This window comes from Grus americana, chromosome 7, assembly GCF_028858705.1.
Source record: "Grus americana isolate bGruAme1 chromosome 7, bGruAme1.mat, whole genome shotgun sequence".
In the NCBI taxonomy this organism is placed as follows: domain Eukaryota; kingdom Metazoa; phylum Chordata; class Aves; order Gruiformes; family Gruidae; genus Grus; species Grus americana.
The window spans coordinates 5,872,916-5,892,267 of record NC_072858.1 but is presented as its reverse complement, the minus strand read 5'-3'; the positions used below and the strand labels follow the sequence as shown (position 1 = coordinate 5,892,267).

At 41.9% G+C, this 19,352-nt stretch overlaps 1 protein-coding gene across 13 annotated transcripts in view; it reads right to left on the bottom strand.

Moving 5' to 3' along the window:
* Positions 1 to 19,352, bottom strand: part of FGFR2 (fibroblast growth factor receptor 2) — an 86,826-nt gene that overhangs the window by 12,915 nt on the left and 54,559 nt on the right. For 5 of the 13 annotated variants that reach the window (XM_054831714.1, XM_054831715.1, XM_054831716.1 and 2 more), the window contains 6 exons: positions 18,981 to 19,128; positions 14,849 to 15,051; positions 6,008 to 6,159; positions 2,469 to 2,590; positions 1,725 to 1,835; positions 336 to 526 (listed from right to left, as the gene is read on the bottom strand). In XM_054831714.1, coding sequence (XP_054687689.1) covers positions 336 to 526; positions 1,725 to 1,835; positions 2,469 to 2,590; positions 6,008 to 6,159; positions 14,849 to 15,051; positions 18,981 to 19,128 — 927 coding nt within the window. Of the gene's footprint in view, positions 1 to 335; positions 527 to 1,724; positions 1,836 to 2,468; positions 2,591 to 6,007; positions 6,160 to 14,848; positions 15,052 to 17,208; positions 17,354 to 18,980; positions 19,129 to 19,352 lie in introns of all 13 variants that reach the window. The other 8 variants (XM_054831717.1, XM_054831722.1, XM_054831724.1 and 5 more) reach the window with 3 other exon arrangements.

Genomic DNA, 19,352 nt, shown 5'->3' with positions numbered 1-19,352 from the left:
AACAGAAGGCAAACGGTGCCTGCTGTCTCCTGGGTGGTGTGATGTGACTTGTGTAATCAAGTGACCACCTGTGCTTATGAATTCAAAGTGCAGATATGTACGCAATATTTACTTTAAATGATCCATTCTGGGCCTCATTTTAGCAATGTCATTAAACAGAGATTAAAAACTTCAAGCGTATGAATTTTCCCACTGATTTTCAAGAGCGTGGATTATGCAACTTGTTTGAGCAAGGTCCTTCTCCCAGCAAATGAGACGAGAACAAATCTAAACTAAAAAAAAAAAATAAAATACACACCATGTGCTTTGTGCAGTATTTGCTGAGTTCTACCTACTTTTTGTGAAGCCAGGTACTCCATGCCTCTTGCCAACTGGTATGTGCACGATACCAAGTCCTTGAATGTCATCTGCTCCTCTGGTACCCTGTTAATATCAAACGAATACTCCATCCCCGGGGGGCGGCGTGCTCGCAGGTACTCACGCAGGTTTCCTTTGGAAGCATATTCTACTATCACGTACAATGGACCTTCGAATAAACAGAACCGTGGGAAGACTGGAGTAAGGTCGAAGGGTAAAATGTTTTTATGTAAAGAAGCTTTTAGCATTCTGTAATAAATAAACTGAATTAATAAGATGATCAGAGGGCTGGATCACCTCTGCTATGAGGACAGGCTGAGAGAGGTGGGGTTGTTCAGCCTGGAGAAGAGAAGGCTCGGGGGAGACCTTAGAGCACCTCCCAGTCCCTAAAGGGGCTACAGGAAAGCTGGAAAGGGGCTGTTTAAAAGAGCAGGGAGTGACAGGACAAGGGGGAATGGCCTTAAGCTGAAGGAGGGGAAATTTGGATTAGATATGAGGAAGAAATTCTTCCCTGTGAGGGTGGTGAGGCCCTGGCACAGGTTGCCCAGAGAAGCTGTGCCTGCCCCTGGCTCCCTGGCAGTGTTCAAGGCCGGGTTGGATGGGGCTTTGGGCAACCTGGGCTAGCGGAGGGTGTCCCTGCCCATGGCAGGGGGCTGGAACTGGATGGGCTTTGAGGGCCCTTCCAACCCAAACCATTCTATGATTCTATAAATAAATGTTTAACTGTGAAATCAGTAAAAGCATAACTTGAAAGAAAAGGAGGTCTGGACTTGGCGCAGCAACTGGCCCAAAGCAAGACAGTGGCAGAGCTACAATTAGTGACTGCAAGTCCCTAAACCCTGACCCAGTGCCTGTTCCTTCCAGACCATGCCATGTACTGAAAAGCAAGCATTTTTAATCAAAAAGTGCCGTGAGATCTCAAACAAGGGGAAAGCGCTTCTTGAAATTTTTTAATTTCCAGAGTTTTATGCCATTCTGCATCACTTTACATGACATAATTAGCTTTTAATGAAAACACTGTGGTCTTTAGAGAGTAAAAGTGCTCATTTCAAATTCATGGGATACAAGTTCCACTAAAACAGGACTGACAATTCAGAACAACAGGCACGGGTAAAGCCCCTGTAAAATGTCATTTTTCCCTACAGCAAGGGATTAGAGAGTTTTCATATGATATAGTACCCTTTCTCACATTAAAGCTGCAAGTATAATGAGAGACAGAAGTTAAAATATTGCTGCTAAGCTAGGGAAATATCTAAAAATCCCATCACGGCATGACTGCTTCCTTAAAAATTCTTGAAAAACTATGATTAATGAGACTGTTGCAGACCTGTTGGAAAGTCCTGGTTTACTTTCTTCTCTCTACTCACCATCCTGGGTACAGGCTCCAAGGAGATTGATGATATTTTTATGCTTCCCAATCATCTTCATCATCTCCATCTCTGACACCAGGTCAGAAAGATCTTTTTCTGTAGCATCATCTGTGCAAGATACAGGTTCAGTTCATATTTTCTAGTGTGCCAGCCTGAACTTCACTAAGGGTCACCAGTTGGTGTAAAACACATATGCTTCAAAATGCAGAATACAGGACTTGTTTCCCAGTATATACTGTACGTTATACAAAGGCGTATGTTATGGCCTAACAAAAATAGACTCAACTTCTTTGATGGACTGACCTTCTCTTCGGTGTTATATGTTAAGAGACAACACAGTAATATCAGGCATAAAAATGCTGTCCTTAGCTATCCAACCTCCAATAACTACGCCTTTCCTGCAAATTAACCTTACAATTAAATTCAAAATAAATAGGAACCAACCACCTGGACTGAATAGGCTAGGATCTAACACGTGGACAGCCTCTGGCATGAACTAAACTAAAAGCAGAGAGACCCACACGATGCTAATACGTCTCCTGGCTCCTAAATACTCACTGCTCAAGATAAACAGGCTGTCAAGGGCGCAGATTTACACCCCAAACTGCTGAAGGCTGAGGTCAGCTATGTGCTCTTTGACCCCCCCCACGATGACAGAGTTCAGATGCCACAAAAGAAACTTTTCATGGATGAGGACTGCCACATCACCCATTCTGATCCCTAGTCACCCAATTTTCTTACCTTTCAACATCTTCACTGCCACAGTCACCGCTTCTTTTGGCCTGTCTTTGTCAATCCCCACCGCTTCGGCCATGACAACTTGCCCAAAGCAGCCTTCTCCCAAGGGTTTACCCAGCGTCAGCCTAGAGGTGTAAACAGGAGATTAACACACAGCATCTGGTGAAGGGATGCAGCCAGTGAAATTCCAGGGCTAAATATAAAAAGCTTTCAACAACTTGCTGTAACATGAAGCATTTATCATATGGAACTAATGAGACCCTGGGCATGCATCGGTTTTCATGTACGCTGCAGTCTGTTTTCTCAGGGGCGATATAGCGAGCATCTCATATGGGCACAGCAGTTGCTAAACCCAGCTTTTAAGCTCTCCCTCTCCTTGTAATAAGGGGCTGTACCCGAGGGCTAGTGGCGAGACACAGCGTGGGGGGGCAGAGCTTTCAAAAAGCATCAGACCGCAGCTGAAATTCGAAGTAGCCAGCAACACGCAAGCTTCTCCTGTCACGGTACCACGGCCAGTCGTCGTCTTTTTCACCTTGACTGCAAGGAGATGACAGAAAAGTTTCTCTGGGCGCGTTGCCATGTGGTCGCTTTCAGGCAGCTGGTGATTTGAGCAGCAAAGGGTGCTATTAAGAGCAGGGGGATGTTTTAAATATTAACAACTCCTGTGATATAAAGGCACAGTGCAAACAGAAAGGAAAATCAAATATGCTCTCAGGCAGCTTAATTTTAGCTCAAAATTCATATTCTTGCTTTCTGTTTGGAGACACGGGTGGTGAAAATTAACCTAATGATCTCTTGTGCCAAAGGGATTAGACAGGACAGAGACAGCAAGTCAGCGCACACCGCGTTTGGGTGAAGCTGCGGGTAATTATCACACTCCTTTCTCTTTCGTGTGGCTGATGAGGTGGTCAGACAGCCGCTTTCTCGTGGGAGAGAGGAGGGAGGATGAAGGCGAGAGAAGGGGAAGGGAAAAGAGGCCGGCGACAATGCGTGGCGAAGGCTCGGAGGGTTTAGCGCAGCGAGAGCCTGGGTACAGCCGCCCACTGTGCTCGGGTGCCTGGAGCGGCTGCCAGGAGCTGCCACGGCCGCCGGCTCCGCTGCTCTTCTTCCCAGTGCTGCTCGGGCAGAGGCGGTGGCACAAAGGCAGCACCTCCGCAGGACAAAGCACTTGGCAGATCTGAGCGTCCCCTACAAGTCTTCTCCGCGGGCTCCCCACCCACAGCAAGATGGCTCTTCTGACATCCTCACACACTCCCCCAGTGCTTTGATCCTTTAAGGGGCGAGACGGGACGCTTTATTTACCCGCAGCTGGGTCTAGCACAGAGGCTGTTTCTTGGCTGCGAGCTCTTTGCTGCCACAAATGCCATGCGTGCGGGTAACAGAAGATGCCTCCTGTCTGCAGCACCCGGGCTCTGCTCGGGGAGCGGGAAGCAGAGACTGAAGGAAACTGAAACTCAATTATAATCGCAGTATCGACGTTAAGAAACCTTTTAAAAAGAGCAGTCAGCAACTGGGCTACGCAAAATGCATTTTGTGGCGCATATACCTGGTTGCAAAACCTGCTCAGCTGTAACAGACCAACACAGAGATGTGGATCTCAACTTTAGGAGGATAAAGAGATAAAATAAAAAAGAAACCTCAAAGCCTCTGGGCAAAATCTTTTTGGTTCCAGTGTAAGTGCTTAAGGGCCACATTCAGGCTCCATAACTCGCAGAAATTCTCATCCAACCCCAGAAGCAGTGCCACGGCAGAAATCAGGGAGGCTGCTTGCTGGTTTGATGCTCCTAACATTATCCAGCATAGGGGCTAGATTCAGATAAGCATTTTCATAACCGAGTTTTTAAATGTCTTGGCTTTCCATGGCCAAAAACAGGGTTCACAGGTATGATATACGTAGGGACTCGTTCTTAAAAGCACGGACTCCCCTCTGCCCCCATGAAATACAGGGAGAGGTTGTCATACCATCAACAGAAGGGTGTTAGACCAGGGCTAAGGGGTTTGAAAGCCCAGCTTATCTGCTGAGGCACAAGACAGAAGTGAGAGGTAGTTCCTCCCAAGGGTGGCCCGCAGACTCCTTGTCAAATGCGGTCGGTGAGAATTCCTCAAGCTGTTTTGGATTGGTTTCTAAAGCAAACGCGAGTTTAAAAAGGTGCAAGGACTGAAGGGCAGCGTACGCTATGCTGAGGTCATCCTGCATTTTCTCCAGAACTAAAATTGAATTTAGGATCTTGGCAGAGAAGAAACATTTGCATTGGAAACTGGTTAATTTATGTGCTATTGCCCTGCTAGGGCTAAAGTAACAAACCCCTCATTGTGTGCCTCCTGCCCCCCAACCTAATAAACTGCCTCTAAATAGCCTCCTTTCATTGCAAATCTGCTCCACCTACATTTGTGCTCAATGCTGGTTTTAAATGTTTAGCACTCGAAAATTTTCCGCATTTAGTGTATCCCCCCAGGGTATGGGCTGACAGAAGTACATATACAGGCCCCCACTGTTGACTAGAATACTGCAGGTGGCAATTACAGCATTTTGCACTAGTTTTCAGCTACATCATTAAAATAATTTCCAGAACAGTTGTCAGAAGGTTCAAAATTACAGCTCTTCTATCCAAAAGTTACAACGCTGAGCTTTGAAAAAGAATTGTTCGTGATAAAAGGTGTTATTTTCTCAAAGTCACCTAAAGACTATTCTTAAAGTTAGAACCAACTTTAATATATAATCATGGTTCTACCTGTGTTAATATTATCTCTCTATTACATGTTGTTTTTATATTAAGAAATATGGTTACAGCTTTAATTAGATTATTCAGCAGCTCATTTGGCATGTTAGTCAACAGACTTTGAAGAAAATATTATGTAGCCATATGACTCTGCATATATCAAGATTTGGTATCCTTTGCTTGAAACCCAACACTTTTAAGCCACAGAAGTTGTACATATATGTACGCAATATAGAAAATGTCCCACTAAATCAAAAACCATCATCTCCATTAAGACAGACTAATACAAAATCAATACAAAATCCTACCCAGAAGGTCTTGACAAAATGAAAAGGTTGTCTAATTCCATATTCTAGACTTTATCTCTCACGTGATATTTTATTACCTATTTTATAAATATTAAACAACTAAGTTTAATATTTCAACTAAGAAACCAGGTTTAATGTGCAGAGGTATTGCTTGGGGAAATGTCCTTCAACAATGCTCATATGTGGACATCTCTCACAGTCTAAATCACATATATTTTGAAATAACATTTCAGATTCACTCCTTTCCTAATGGAGGAGTTACATTTCAGTATCTGAAAACCTACAAGAAATCTGAAAATAAAATCAGAACAACAGGCAGAGAAAAATTCAGGTTCTATTTAAAAAAAGACTGATTTCAGATAATTGAATTGGATCTTGATCTTCAAAGGAGGTTCAGATAATTGAGATTTTCTTTTAACTAAAGAAACCCTGGGAGACATTGGGAAAGATGTTTCCTTTCATACTATGTCATGTTTTCCAGACACGTGTAGGTAAAGAGAAACGAGCTACGTACTTATCTCTTGGAAACTCCCATTTTGGGTCTTCTGGCAATTCATATTCCGAGACTCCTGCCAGCATGGGGGCATCGGCAGTGGAGGAGAGGCGAGTAGTTATCCTCACCAGAGGTGTGTTGGAATTCATGGAGGAGCTCGAGTCGGCCGACACCTGTTGTTGCAATACAAGATGCAAAAAGGAGGAGAAAAAAAAAAGGCGGAGATGTAATCTCAACCCAGTATCTGAAAAACAGCAGTACCTGATAACCAAGCCAGCTCAGAACAGTTATGTTAGCAAAAAGTGGCCAAATCTACAGTTTTGTTTCTATTCTCATACATTTACCCTCCCTCACAAGCACAATACTGACTCTAATTGCTGCCAAGGCTGTGAGCCTGTCCCATAGGTCCAAACCCACCTAAGTTTGAAATACATACACTCAGGAAACCAATTAAATAAATTTTTCCCTCTTTTTGTTCATCTAATTAATATTTTTTCAAACAACTGAGAGTACTTATACCACCACCCTCAGATACTTGTGTGAGCAGCTTATACTGTGAGCAGACGTTACCAATAAGCTCTCTTCTTCCACTCATTTCTAGTTGTCCCTGTCACCATTACTTTTTCCAAATCAGCACACAATTTGCTATTTTTTGGTGTTACTATTAAATAGATTTTCAATTTTTAATTGAGAAATGGTATTTTTGCAAAGGCTTCTGTACTTTTCATCGGCACCAATGATCAAAATCACATGCATATTACTGTGTAGGAAACGCTAGGTTCTCTCACATATTTTCTAAGCACTCAATATTGAAAGCATCAAAAAGCTATCACAATAATTGGGGGATATTTAAGTTTTCGGTTAACTACATTCTTAATTAAAGATTCTGCAGGCAATGTGGAAAAGAGCTCCTAAAAATAATTTAATGTCCAATGCTTTGAAACGTAATTCACTTTGGAGTACGATTTCTCATTGGCTTCAACGACATTTTTCTTAGAGCATCACAGGTACTTAAGGATAACTGCTTTGATAAAGGAGTAGCTGTTCCATCCGTGGAACCAAACTTGTCTTGGTGTGAATGGTGTATCTCCCGTAAGACTCTTTCCTCAAACCTGCAAGCAGCAGCCTGCTGTCTGCTGACCTCGGAGTTTCCAGTGAACACAAACACAAACCAAAAATGCTTGAATTGCCACTCTGTCCCCTCTGTTAGTGTCAATCCTCCTCCTCTCTTCAGGCCACGACAGTCTTGGCCAAGCCCAAATCTGGTGGCCAAGGCGGGATGAAGGTTGTTTGGCAATGCCATCGCTGGTACCCGTCCCCACATCAGGCGGCAGGAGGTGCTTCTCGTCCAGCATCGTTGGGATCTGCCCAAGCTGGAAGCCTAGAGCATCACAGTAACTACCACTCTCGACCTTCATCCTCATCACCTGGAGTCAACTTTGAGACCAGGTTGGCTTATGTAAAATGTCACCAGGCTACAATTCTGTTCCACACATCTTATAACAAGATTAAAAAAAAAAAGCAATTATAAGCAAACAGATCCTAATAGCGTTAAAGTGCAAATCAGTGACACACAGTGATACGAACACAAAATCCTCTTCTCTCTCTGACATCTGATAAGTCCAACTTAGCGCTCCCTTATATTAAGTCCAATTAACAATTACAGTGTCTCAGCCCACGGAATTACTCGAGCTTCTCAGAATGGGGCCAAAAGGCTTTTGCAACCAAGCCATGCTCTTCAACAACATATTTTGACAACAACAAGGCTAAGGGTCTCAAATTTCTCATCATGACTCGGACAACCTGTGTTGGTTGAGAGGTCTTTTTGCAGGTCGACATCCTCAAACCCATCTCATCAAATGAGGTTGGCTTCTTGACACATTTTTCTAAGATCAGAGGTTACAACTGGAAAGAGGTTTCATAAGGAAGAAAGCGTTAAGGACTGCTATCAGAAAATTAACCTTGGTAATCAGTTTTGCAGCTGACTGCCAGACCTTTCTTGATATCAGAAGCTCCACCTTCTGCATGAGAGAGGTGGTATCTATGGAACAAGAGAGTATAACTGCCCAAATAAGGCTACCATTCAAATAAGAGAGGTGGACTGCTTTCCCCCTTGTCCATCTAACCATTGTCAATGTTTACTTTCAGCACATGTAAGTACCTGGCATAGTCCTCTAGGCTAATAAATATAGTGACCACTTAGGACACAAATAGAAACCTACTATTAAGGCAGACTACATAGCTCTAAAAAAATCAGTACGTGAATGCTGAAGAGGGTCCTTCGAGAGAGATGCTGCGATGCCCAGCCTAGAGGGGAACACACCCGCTGGAGCTGAACTGCTCACCCAGAGCTGCATGGCAGGTCAGCATGAGAACCCAGGCTGGAATTAGACTTTCACTTATTTTCTGCTCATTTTCATTATTTCAGTACAATTTAAAACTGATGCTTCGTGAAATGAACTAGCTCAGCACTAAGTAATGTGCAAATCTCCACAAACAATGTGGCAGTTCCTCTGTCCTCCACGCCTTCCCCTGAATTTAATTTCTCTTATTTCTGGTTTCCATTTTTAAATCTCTCTCACTGCAAACCTACTACTAACACTACAACCACTTCCTTCATGTTTCCAAAATCCCACCAACCATTCTACCAAGATCTTTATTCAAGTCCTGATTTATTTATCTATTTATTTATTAACATTGCCTTTCCTTTCTCACCTCCCTTTGTCATTAGAGCCATTATTTTCATGGGACATCAAGAAGGCATGGAAGTGAAGCTGCAAAATTTAGATGATATCCCTTATGTATCAGAAATGACCCAAAATGTTCTGGGGTCTTTTTTTTCATGCATACTATATTTGTATTAGACACTGTTCAGACCTCTGCCAGAGTTTCATCTTTTCATTAGCTCTTACACTCACAATTCAGCAGTCTTAGCATGGCTAAAACCTAGAAATGTAAACTTGCAATAAAGTGAAATACTCTGGTGATGCATTTCAAACACAGAAGTTCAATAGCAATAACGTATAGAAAAAACCTGACGAAAGACTCTGCTGATTTCCCTTGTAACACAATTGCACGCGTTTACTTCACACGATAACTGGATGATTGGCCAGAGATGCTGGAGGTAACCAAAGTGCATTAACGTGGATAGGAATTATGAGAAATCCAGAGGAACTACTCAGTGTCTGGGAGAAGAAAAATGGACTGCACTCCCAGGAAATATTCTTCTGATTAACTGGAGCAGTACAAGGAGTTACAGGAGCTCGAGGGCTATAAAAATTTCCTCCAGAAAAGACGAAGCCAACCCAGGCTGGCCTATGGTTGGAGGAGATTTTCTGTTTCAAAATAGCCTTTCACCTTTCCTGCAGTAGTAGAGAATTAACCTTTGAACTCATCCCTTAAGCCTCTTTTTTCATTGGCTTAGAGTGCACCATAAAACAATGAAGAAAACCCTACCTACTTCAAGGTCAGTAGGCTTGGTCAGCTTTAATCTACATGTATACATTTAAGCAACAGCATATATAGAAAGTGTTTTTCCAGCTTGCAACTTTCGCCTTTTCACCTGCAGCACTGGTCTCCAACCCCTTACCGTGCAGGTTCAAGAACCAGTGACGCTCCTGCCATGAACCCCACATTTCAGCGTGTGGAGTTGCTTTCAAGTATGTGGATGTTTTTCTGGCTTTTGGTTATGCAAAGATTCAAGGTACACAGGACACAGGCATAAAAGAGGCCACACTGAGGTTTTGCAGCAAGCTTGTAATTGTACATGGCCAATATACAGACTCCAGGGCCACTTTTGGGTCTACCAGTTGCCAAGAAGCAGCAACTGGACATCTAGTGGAAACATGTGAACTTCCTGGGCAACCACCGAGCTCACCAATATGGGCTTTTTGGAGATAAAGGAGCAAAGCAGAGCCAAGGCAGAGAAGCAAGGAAGGGCACCTGATGTAGGTGAATTAGACATCTTCAAGGTCTACTCACTGTGTTGGTGGCACCTGTTTTAAGTGACGACACTACAGTAAGGAGGTATTCTGAGTGTTTAATTAAAGCAAGGAAGGCAGAAGTCAGTTTGACTTGAGCAGAACACTGAAAGGACTGTTGTGGTATATGTCAACCTCAACAGGAAAGCAGATCCCCACCATAAAATATCCTTTGCGTGCTTCCTTTCTGCTTGTAGGAGGCCAGAACCAAGAAAAGTACCAGCCTCAGAGAGATCTTTAGCTCCGTATCTGCAGTTCAGAAGGAGAAAAGCCCACTGTGTCCAAACCTCACGCACCAACGCATTATTATATCCCCATTTTAACATCATCTTTTTCCTTCGGCCAACACACTGTATTTAATCAGCTCTGAGATAATGCTTTACAAGCATTTCTAAGCAGTGGAGCATTTAAAACAAACAAATCTTTGCTGGAATCTTTAAATGCCATGTGGCAAAATCAGCTGCAGAGCAGTGTGTAATTGTCTGTAATTGATTATGAAGGGTGTTTTCCTCCACTGATGATTTATACCATATCCCAAAGCCTAGATCTGTCAGTTCTGGCACTCATGCTGTGAGATTTTAGCAGCCATGCAGTGATTTCCTATAACTGTCAGTCTGTTTGAAGGCTCTGCTATAAAAGTTAATTTGAAGTCATATGCATATATGTATATAAATATAATTAGTAAGTAATGCTATTAGTTGTTGATAAAAACGGTCCATCAGAGTGACTGGATCTAGGAAAACAGAAGGTTAAATGCACGAAACATGGTTAAATACATGAAGCTGAGGATTCCTAATGTAAGTGCTGGCATTTAAAACACAGGCACACAAGCACAACCCCTTCAAGAAAAGTGCTCGTTTTCAAACACTTCTGTAACAAGATAGCAAATGAGTACTACTAAGCAAGTCAACGGTTTCCATGTACAGAAATCCAAGGATAACACAAGAGACTAAAATAACTATTGAGGCAAATGCCTTGCAACACATCTTACTACAAGTTGTGTATTAATCTTTCTATTTCAGAGTCTATTCCTTAAAATGAATGCTATTTTTACAGCTCAATACTATGTGAAATACTATGTTACTTCAGTTGTTCCAGATTACTTTTCTTTTTTTCAGGTTCCAGCTGCCATCATCGTTTTGAATTAGCTATTTTGCTCGGTGAGCTTATGTCTTACCTTAAACCAGTCTTTGCTCATCACAAATGTCCTCGCTATATCTTTATGAAGGATTAGAATCAACAACCACAGTAGATACAAATTAATGGGAACGTATTCAAAATACTAAGCATAAGAAACCTCCCCCTATTTAAGATGCATATGTACACCCAAGTTGAGGGGGTCTGAATTCAACAGACTAATTGATAGCGCTAATTAAATGCTCTAGTGATGACAAACACTTGTACTTGACTTTGGGCAAGTCACAAGAGATGGGACCTTCTATAACCACTAGAGCAGCACTGACTTTTTGTCCGTTTTAATTATAACTTATTTGTTAAAAGAAAAAGAAAAAAGTTCGACAAGAGAGATGTATATCCTATTGAAGGTTACTCTTTACCTTTCGGTTCAGTGAACCTGTCACCCAAAGCCCATACCGCAAATCAGCTTGTGATGTTCAGCCCTACAAATACTCCTTCCCTCTCCCTTGCGAGCTGGCACTGCTACGCAGAACATGGCTAATACCAGCAGAGCACTGCCGCGCTCTGCTTTTATACGAAGAAGAGGAACTGCTTGCTGGATTTCCCTGTAAGCAGTTTCCATTTCGAAAACCAAGCAGCAGATCCTAGTGAGGCTGAGGATTGCAGGGGGAGGGAACTGATAATTCCTGACTTCATCGTGACCCTTCCTATGAATGTGAAAAGAACCACATTTTGGCAGGAAAAAAATGCCTGCATGTGGGGAATGATAAAATCCTGTGGTAGCTCAGACTAAATAGTGTACGAGAATCCAGGCCTGCAAACCAAACCATATGTTAACTCGGCAAGACTCTTATCCCGCTTAGACGGGATGGCATCACCGTCATGCAAATGCCTCTTCGTGAACCGGGATTATTTTCACAACCAGATCCTTGGGGAGATCGACCCAGCAGCAGAGAGCTTCGAAAACAATATCAAGAATTCCCCAATCGATGGCCTCATTTCTCTGGAATTCCAACAAATCCCATCACCCAGCCCCAGATCTCAGCCCAGCTCAGTCTACCTGCCACGAGCGTCTCCCCTTGCTTGTTCTCACCCATCCTCTCAACAACTTGGCCACTTTATTCCTCCCTGGCACAGCACAAAGGCAAGGGAGAACCTTCCGTAATCAATAGTTAAATAGAGGTTTAGTGACAAAACCCCACCAGGCTTTAAATACAATCCTCTGAGATACAAATAAACTGAAACAAAAAAGCAAGCCTGGAGGTAGAAGAAAACAAACCGAGTCAACGACTCCAGAAACACACACCCTTTAAATAAAACACCTCCTGACTTATTTTTTAATTCTTGTGACAATAATTCTGATAGCCAAAATCAGCTTTAAAAGATGCAGAAACTCAACTTCTGCAGCCTTAGAGACTGCCAGCTGGAAAATTAAATCATCTTCACTGTTGATGAGCAAGTTTTCAGGGACTGCTCGTCTCGTCCTGCCTTTGCAAGCTAATCAATTAGTGAAATGACCAGTGAAATCATCAAAACAGAAATACAGGTTTCTTTTAACGCTTACAGTAGTTGTATTTTCCTCTATGAAGATACAACAGCAGAGAGCCCTTCAATGAGGAACTCCTGCTAATAAAAAAAGCACTCGGGAGAATTGAGAGTAGTGGAATTTTTGCTTAGGGGTTGAAATAGGATTCGCACTTTCAAATATACACTGGTTTTCAAAAAATTATTCCCCCTTTTAAAAGCAAAACGCCATTTTTGCTAAGAAAATCTAGAAAACCAAAATAAACTCATAAAACCCAATCTGAAAAGCACATTATAAGACAGAGGTTTTTTTTTTTTCCTCTGTGAAAACAATAGCTTTGGAGAAGGTCCATATTGCATCATTTAATGATAAATAACTAAACTGAGGGCAGCGGTTGGCACTGCTGTCACACGCCATGAAATAACACTTTTCCCCCGAGGAGCCATTTCCAGCTGACACAACTGAGCTCACACCAAACCCTAGGTATTTTTTATGCCGTCAATTTATCTCTGAGTCATTATGATGCTTTTATATTTAGGCAGAAATCTAATAAATGTCTTTTATCTACACAGCTGATGTGTATATCTCTCTCTCTCTCTCTCTGGTTAAGTACACAACATTTGGAAAGCCTTTTCTTTGTCCAAAGGCTACACAGAATTTTGGCCACAGAGATGTGTGAGTTGAGCTGAGGGCTTCTCATCACTCTTTCTGATATACTCAGAGGCAAAAGTCCCTCTCCTTCCCCAAGCAAAGGAATAAAATCATAAAATTACAACAAAAAATCCCCCAAAAAAGTAGCCAAGTCAGACAAAATAAGAATTAACAGTTTTGCTCATAAAACAAACCAAGTATTTTTCAGATCAGACAAAATTCATGTTCCCCACCTCAAGATTTTGTAAAATACTGCGCTTCCGAGGGAGACGGCTAAAGCATTACTAGAGGCATTTCTCTGTAGTATTTCTAACCAAGGAGATTCAGAAACCCTGAAAAAAGGGTTCAGAAAAAAGTAATAACATCCAAAACCCCAAGATCAAGCTCTACCCAAACTCTGGCCGATTGTGCATCTAAATTTCACTTAACCACAGCGAAGAACTATTTTTAAGGTATGCGTATTACCAGTAGTTATAATATTCTGGACAGGCTGTAGTAACAATCTGCAGAAATTCTGCACAACCTATCCGTGGTGCAGATGGACTCAAATTAAACCCTCGGATCCAAACCCCATGACCAGAGCCTGGATCCAACCCCTATTTTGAACAACGAGGTGAACCAAAGCTTCAGACTTTCAGGGCTGAAACCTGAGGGGTGGATTTGGTGGGTTTAGAGGCCTATCCTGAACATCTACTGCAAGGAAAAAAAAAAAAATAGTAAAATCAAAACATATTAACCTCCAGCCTCAAAAGAAACAAGTCTTTCAGGAGAGGATAGTACGTGGGAATGGAGGTTGTTTTGGCAAGCGATGGCCTGTGACAAAGCCAAAGTCCTGTTACTCGTTCAACTGGTTTGTTGCTCGTGGTATTGCCCTCTCCAGAAACACTCACTGCCAGCCACAAGTAATTGTAAAATCTATTTCATGCGATGCTGTTGTGTGCATTTAAATATGACATTTGCTTTTGTTCCTCACTCAAAAGCATCAGTACCTTCATCTAACTGTCTGAGATATTATATCAGATCTCCCCTATTTTTACTCTATTACAGTCTTTTTTCTATTTTGGGGTGGTTTCTGGATGCTTGGCTATGAAATTCCTTCCCCTCAGTCTTCAAAATTCTTCCTGAAAAATACCTCTCTGTATCTGGTACCTAGTTACTGCAATAATAGTCACCTTAGAAACATTATAAATACACAATTAAATAGGATTCTGTTCCAAAGTCCATTAACTCAGTAAAAATTTTTCCATTTACTTCAATGAGCTGTGGGATCAGGCCCCAAAAATACTTTAAATACATTTTTTTCCATCTAGAGCCTGCTAATACAGAACATATTCCATTTTTTACATTTCTCCTCTAACATCCCTGCCCCGATTCCCTTGCCCTGAGACACACATCGCTGCGTTAAGATGTTCTTTCTTCCCACGCCAGTCTCCCGGGTGCCAGATTAAATCCCACCCCTGCCGCAATTCGGTTTAACGCTTATTTATTCCCCTTCCCAAAGCTTTCATCAGGAGGATGCGCTGGCTTAGTTGTTTGGTAAAAGTTTTTTTAAACTCTTTATCTACTTTCTGTTACCTGTCTGCGCAGAGGGATTCGCTTTGTCAGCTTATGGACAGCGGGCTGGCTGCTGAAATCGGGTTTCTTGGTGGTGTTCTTCATGCGACACAGGATGACCGTCAGCACCATGCAGGCAATTAAGAAGACCCCTATGCAGTAAATTGCTATTTCCAGGTAGTCTGGTGACGTCGGATATTCTTTTTCTTTTTCAGGAGCTGGATTGGAAGTTTTTAGGAGGGAACAGTCATGCCACAGAGTTAGCACACGGTACAAGAATAGTGCAGTACAGCGCTTGGAACAACATGAAATGGTCAAATATCAGCAATTCTCGCAGTGACTGTGTGACATACAGAATACTGGGGGTGTTTAGGACATCTTGCAATCTGAGAGTAATTCCTCTTTCTAGATCGCTGCTTTGACTTCTCAGTTTGCCACTAAGTGTGAGCTTGTGCGTGTACACATATGCCTGCCCAGATAGGTAGATAGATATACATTGAAATATTGGATGATCAAGCATAATTTTAGGTGAAAAGAAAAAACTGAAGTGTTCAAACTAGGCTCAGGTTCATTGTGTTGCCCAAGTCACACTTCATAAGCACTGTAATTCTTTTTAACCACATAAAGACACATCTAAAGATCAAATATTGAATTATCTAGCCTAAAAGAAGTGTCTAAATTGACAAATAGACATTTGGGCTTGAGTCTGCATTGCCCGTTTATCCAAAATTTTCACTGGGATCTCAAAATACAGAGGGAAGGCAGGATGAATCCGTCCCTCATCACATTTCTAAATTCAGGTTAGGGGTTTTGAGAGTGTTTCGAAGACCCGGCTGCCCAGCTGCTCAACTCGCTGCGGTTCACGCCGGGTGCCTAACTCCCCTGAGCTCCTTTGAAGAGCCCAGTGTTGGATTAAAAAGCATAACACAAGCGACAGCCGAATCGCTAGCAATACGTTAATGAATGAGTCCTCTTTTGTGAGGACTGCATATTTCATGCAACCTCATCAGTGGTTACTAGTCTACGAGATTAGATTTTAGTGGGAGTGGCCCCACATAGCTGTTGCTCCGATTGAAACCATTTTGAAATTATCTTTGAGACAGTTTATATGTGCAAACACTGTCCCTAATCCCTTATCTGGGATTCAACCACCGGATAAACAGCATTCCACAGCAATCAGCGGTCACTCTGCAAGCAATGCACGTTCAAGCTGAAATTTTCTTGTACCTCATTCTAGGCTCATAAAAATATTTCATTCAAGAAAAAAAATTCGTTAAAAAATGCCGTTCAAGCACTTGCAAAATGCAAACACTGCTAGCAGAAGCAAGCTCTACACAAGTACTGCTTTGCCTGTTGGTGACAGCCCATGCAGGCTCGGTGTTCACCTACGAGTGAGATGCAATACAGTTGCCTTGTTCAATATATTTTAATAAAGGGTAAAAAATTATCTGCAGAAAGCGGGAACATTTCACTCCCGTAATGTGAACCTCAGCAATAGGCACATGCAGGTTTTGTACCTTTTACTTAGGATTAACAATTAATAAACGGTAAGCACAAGATGACCCAGCAAACCTCAGGTGGTTCATGTTTTTTTCAAAGGAACTCCTAAGGCAGCTGCCAACAGTTATAAATGAGAAAATTTGACTAGTGTCAAAAACAACTACAGTTACATCTTCTAACAGCTGATAACAATTTTCAGGCGATAAAGCACATTGATGTTTGTTTCTTTTAAGGACAGAAACATCATCAACCCCAGAATAGCAAGACATGCTTTGCAGCAGAAGCAAATGACTACTTGTTGTCTTAGAGCATGCAATGTTTAAAGATGCACGGAGCCGATTCCCAAGACATGGAAGGCACTGCTTCTGTACACAATCCATTGGCATTAAAATTAGAATTTCCACAAGAGATTTGGATGATAGGTAAAAGTGAATTTAAGCACACTGAATAGCTCAGGTATTTTAATGAACCAGTGCATGACTGTGGCCAAATCAGTCCCAAAGCTTCATAAGAAACTTTGAATTTCATCCTCTTGAAAAAGTTTACAATGATTAATGTGCTGATTTTCAGTTATCTCACTGAAGCACTAAGGAAATGCAGCTCCTTAGCATCTCAGATGAACTTTTAACAGATGTAAAAATATTTCAATTGAGTGCAATAGCCATTCTTCCCCCCCCTCCTTTTTTGTTGCTGTTAGGTTTTTGGAGTGGCAAATATGTAGCAAGACAATTCATTGGCTTGAGACAACTGCATTTAAAATAAATCATTGTAAAAGTCCTTTTCTGAGACAGAAGCTGTGCTAATTCTGCAGCAATCAACAAGGGGAGGAAAAAAAAAAAAAAGAGGAAAAACCACGGAAAGAGAGCAGTGTATACCTGGCAGAACTGTCAACCATGCAGTGTGAAAGGATATCCCAATAGAATTACCCGCCAAGCATGTATACTCCCCAGCATCCTCAAAAGTTACATTCCGTATATAGAGAACCTCAATTTCTTTGTCCGTGGTGTTAACACCGGCAGCCTAAAAAAAAAAACAAAAGAGGGAAGCAAGAGAAAAAGCTAGACACTGAGAGAATTCTTGTGGATAGGGAGATGGAGCCACAGGGCTTTGCACTTTGTGAAGGCAGAGGTGTAGAAATGCAAAGCTCCTTCCCCATCCACAATCCCTCATCCAAAAGGCGTTTACCAACAGGTCCCAGCTCACCTCAGAAAGTAATCAACACCCTTCACCAGAACCTAAACTCACCACCTAAACATGCATGCAATCAAATGACATGGAAAAATTAACCCACAAAGTTGTTTTTTTTCTCCTTCTTCTCCTTCTTCAATAAAAGAAAGTTGAAAGAAAAACAAAGAGAGAAAGTAGGACAGAATGCGGGCTCCTTCACATATAGTTACCTGTTTCAGAGGAAAGAATTTACTATAAAAATATACTCTGAAAGGATTTTTTTTTTTAAAAAAAAGGCAAATTCTGTTTCAAAAGACAGAACTTAGTAGCTGTCTTAAGCAGCGTATGGTCCTTGCATCATCCACTGCACTACACTTAAATATTGTACGTTGTGCAGTGTTGCCACATCTCAGTGTAATCTGAAGTCTGGTAATACCGGGTGGTTTGCTTAGAAGCACAGTGGAAACAGTAGGAAGGTAGCGCAGGTCTTGTTCAAAAAAGATCAGTCATGGCTCTCACAGATGTGGAGAAAAACTGGACCCCAAAGGTTCAAAAACCAGGAGATGGAAATAAAATATATTTTTCTAATCTTAAGAGAGTTTAAAAAATACTAATAATCTGGAAGGTTTTTTTCTGGTCTCCTTCTAGACTTGCTAAATCTGGGGCTTGATGAGTCATTATGCACCAAACCAATCAGTGTATCAGTGATTATCCAAACCCATACAAACAGAGTAAACCTCAGACCCGGAGCTTTCCAGCTGCCCCAAGACGGACACAGCAGGGCACCAGTGTCAAGGGCTCTGTGATGGAGATTTAGAGAAATTATTGTTTGCTGCTTTTTGTCTCCGTTCCATTCAAAATGTTACTCTGAAATACACGATGAGGGAATAAACACATTCTTGCCGGACCATTATAAAGTAAATTTAGTGGTGAGTTGTAGTCACGTTGTTGCCAGTTGTTACTGTTGGGTTATTACCCAGCTAATAACGGGTGAATAACAACTGGAAAACCCTCCCACCCTGCACAGTCGCAGGTGACACAGGCAGTTATAAGTGACTGAACTGACCTGATTTACGCTTCGGGGGTACTTATGTGAACATTTCATATATATACACACATACATATGTATATATAGAAATATACACTAATTAGGTCATAATTACATTATTCAACGAGTACCCTATACGTGAACCGCAAAGTATGCAGAATTAACAACAAAGCTGGACGTAAACACACAGACACAAAGACACCAAACACAAGAGAGAATAAAGATCAGCATCAGAAACCAGTGCTTACGGTACACACAGAATATTGTGGGAATTTTTCCATGGCTGCTGGTGTAATACCAGTTGCATCACCAAAGGAGGATTACACATATACCACAAGGCCAAAGAGTTATCCTACAAGCTGCCTGCAGTCTCCCAAAGCACCATTTTTTTTCCAGCTTCTACATCCAGCTTGCTTTAAAAAACATTGTTACCTTGTATACTTGGCAGAACAGAGAGCCAGGCAGACTGGTTGGCCTCCCCTATATAATTGGAGACCTTACAAATATATTCTCCAGCGTCCGCCTCTGTCACATTGTACAGTGTCAGCACTTCAGCATTGGAACTATTTATCCCCGAATGCTAGAATAGACCAATAACACAGGAGAACAACGTCACTGCTGCCCAAAACGGACACCAATCTGTCTATGGTCCCACCACCAACACATAAGAACACGCCTTCCACTTCATGCAGCATCAAAACATTGAGGGTTTGAGGGTTGTTTGGGGGTTTGGTGGTTGTTTGGTTTTCGTTTGGGGGGTTTTTTGGGGGTTTTTTTGGTTTTTTTCAATCCGAAGCATCACAG